We start from the raw sequence: 404 nt of genomic DNA on the forward strand, positions 1-404 counted from the left end.
GTTCCCCCAGGGCCCCAGGGATTCCCACAGGGTCCCGGCGCGGCTTTGCTCGCGGTCCGGGTCACTGCCGGGGTGGTGCGAGCCGCCCTCGCACCCAGCGGTCCTGGTCAAACTCCACCCGTTAAAGCCGCGCTACAGCTTGCAACCCCCCCCACCCCCCGAGTCGGTTGGTTGCAGGTAGGAAAGCCTGCAAAAGCTCCGGGGGGTCGCGCAGGTGCAGCGGGACCTGGGGCTGCCCTGTCCCTGGGCTCCAGACCTTGTCCTCTCTTACAGGCCGCTGCCTCAGGAGCCCGGGTCCTGGGTCCCTCGGGGCAGTTGGCCGCGCCGACGCCAGCGGAGCGGGGCGAGACATCGCGTTGCGTCATAAAAGTGACGCAGCATAGGGGAAGCCGGCTGGCGGACGC

General features: G+C 69.8%; 1 protein-coding gene across 1 annotated transcript in view; it reads right to left on the reverse strand.

Moving 5' to 3' along the window:
- Nucleotides 1-352, reverse strand: part of LOC104133289 — a 9,877-nt gene extending 9,525 nt beyond the window's left edge. Inside the window, exon 1 of the mRNA XM_035899822.1 lies at nucleotides 272-352. Coding sequence (XP_035755715.1) covers nucleotides 272-352 — 81 coding nt within the window. The remainder of the gene's footprint in view (nucleotides 1-271) is intronic.
- Nucleotides 353-404: the final 52 nt, after the last annotated feature.

The sequence above is a fragment of the Egretta garzetta genome, unplaced genomic scaffold (genome assembly GCF_000687185.1).
Source record: "Egretta garzetta isolate BGI_Z169 unplaced genomic scaffold, ASM68718v1 scaffold110, whole genome shotgun sequence".
In the NCBI taxonomy this organism is placed as follows: Eukaryota; Metazoa; Chordata; class Aves; order Pelecaniformes; family Ardeidae; genus Egretta; species Egretta garzetta.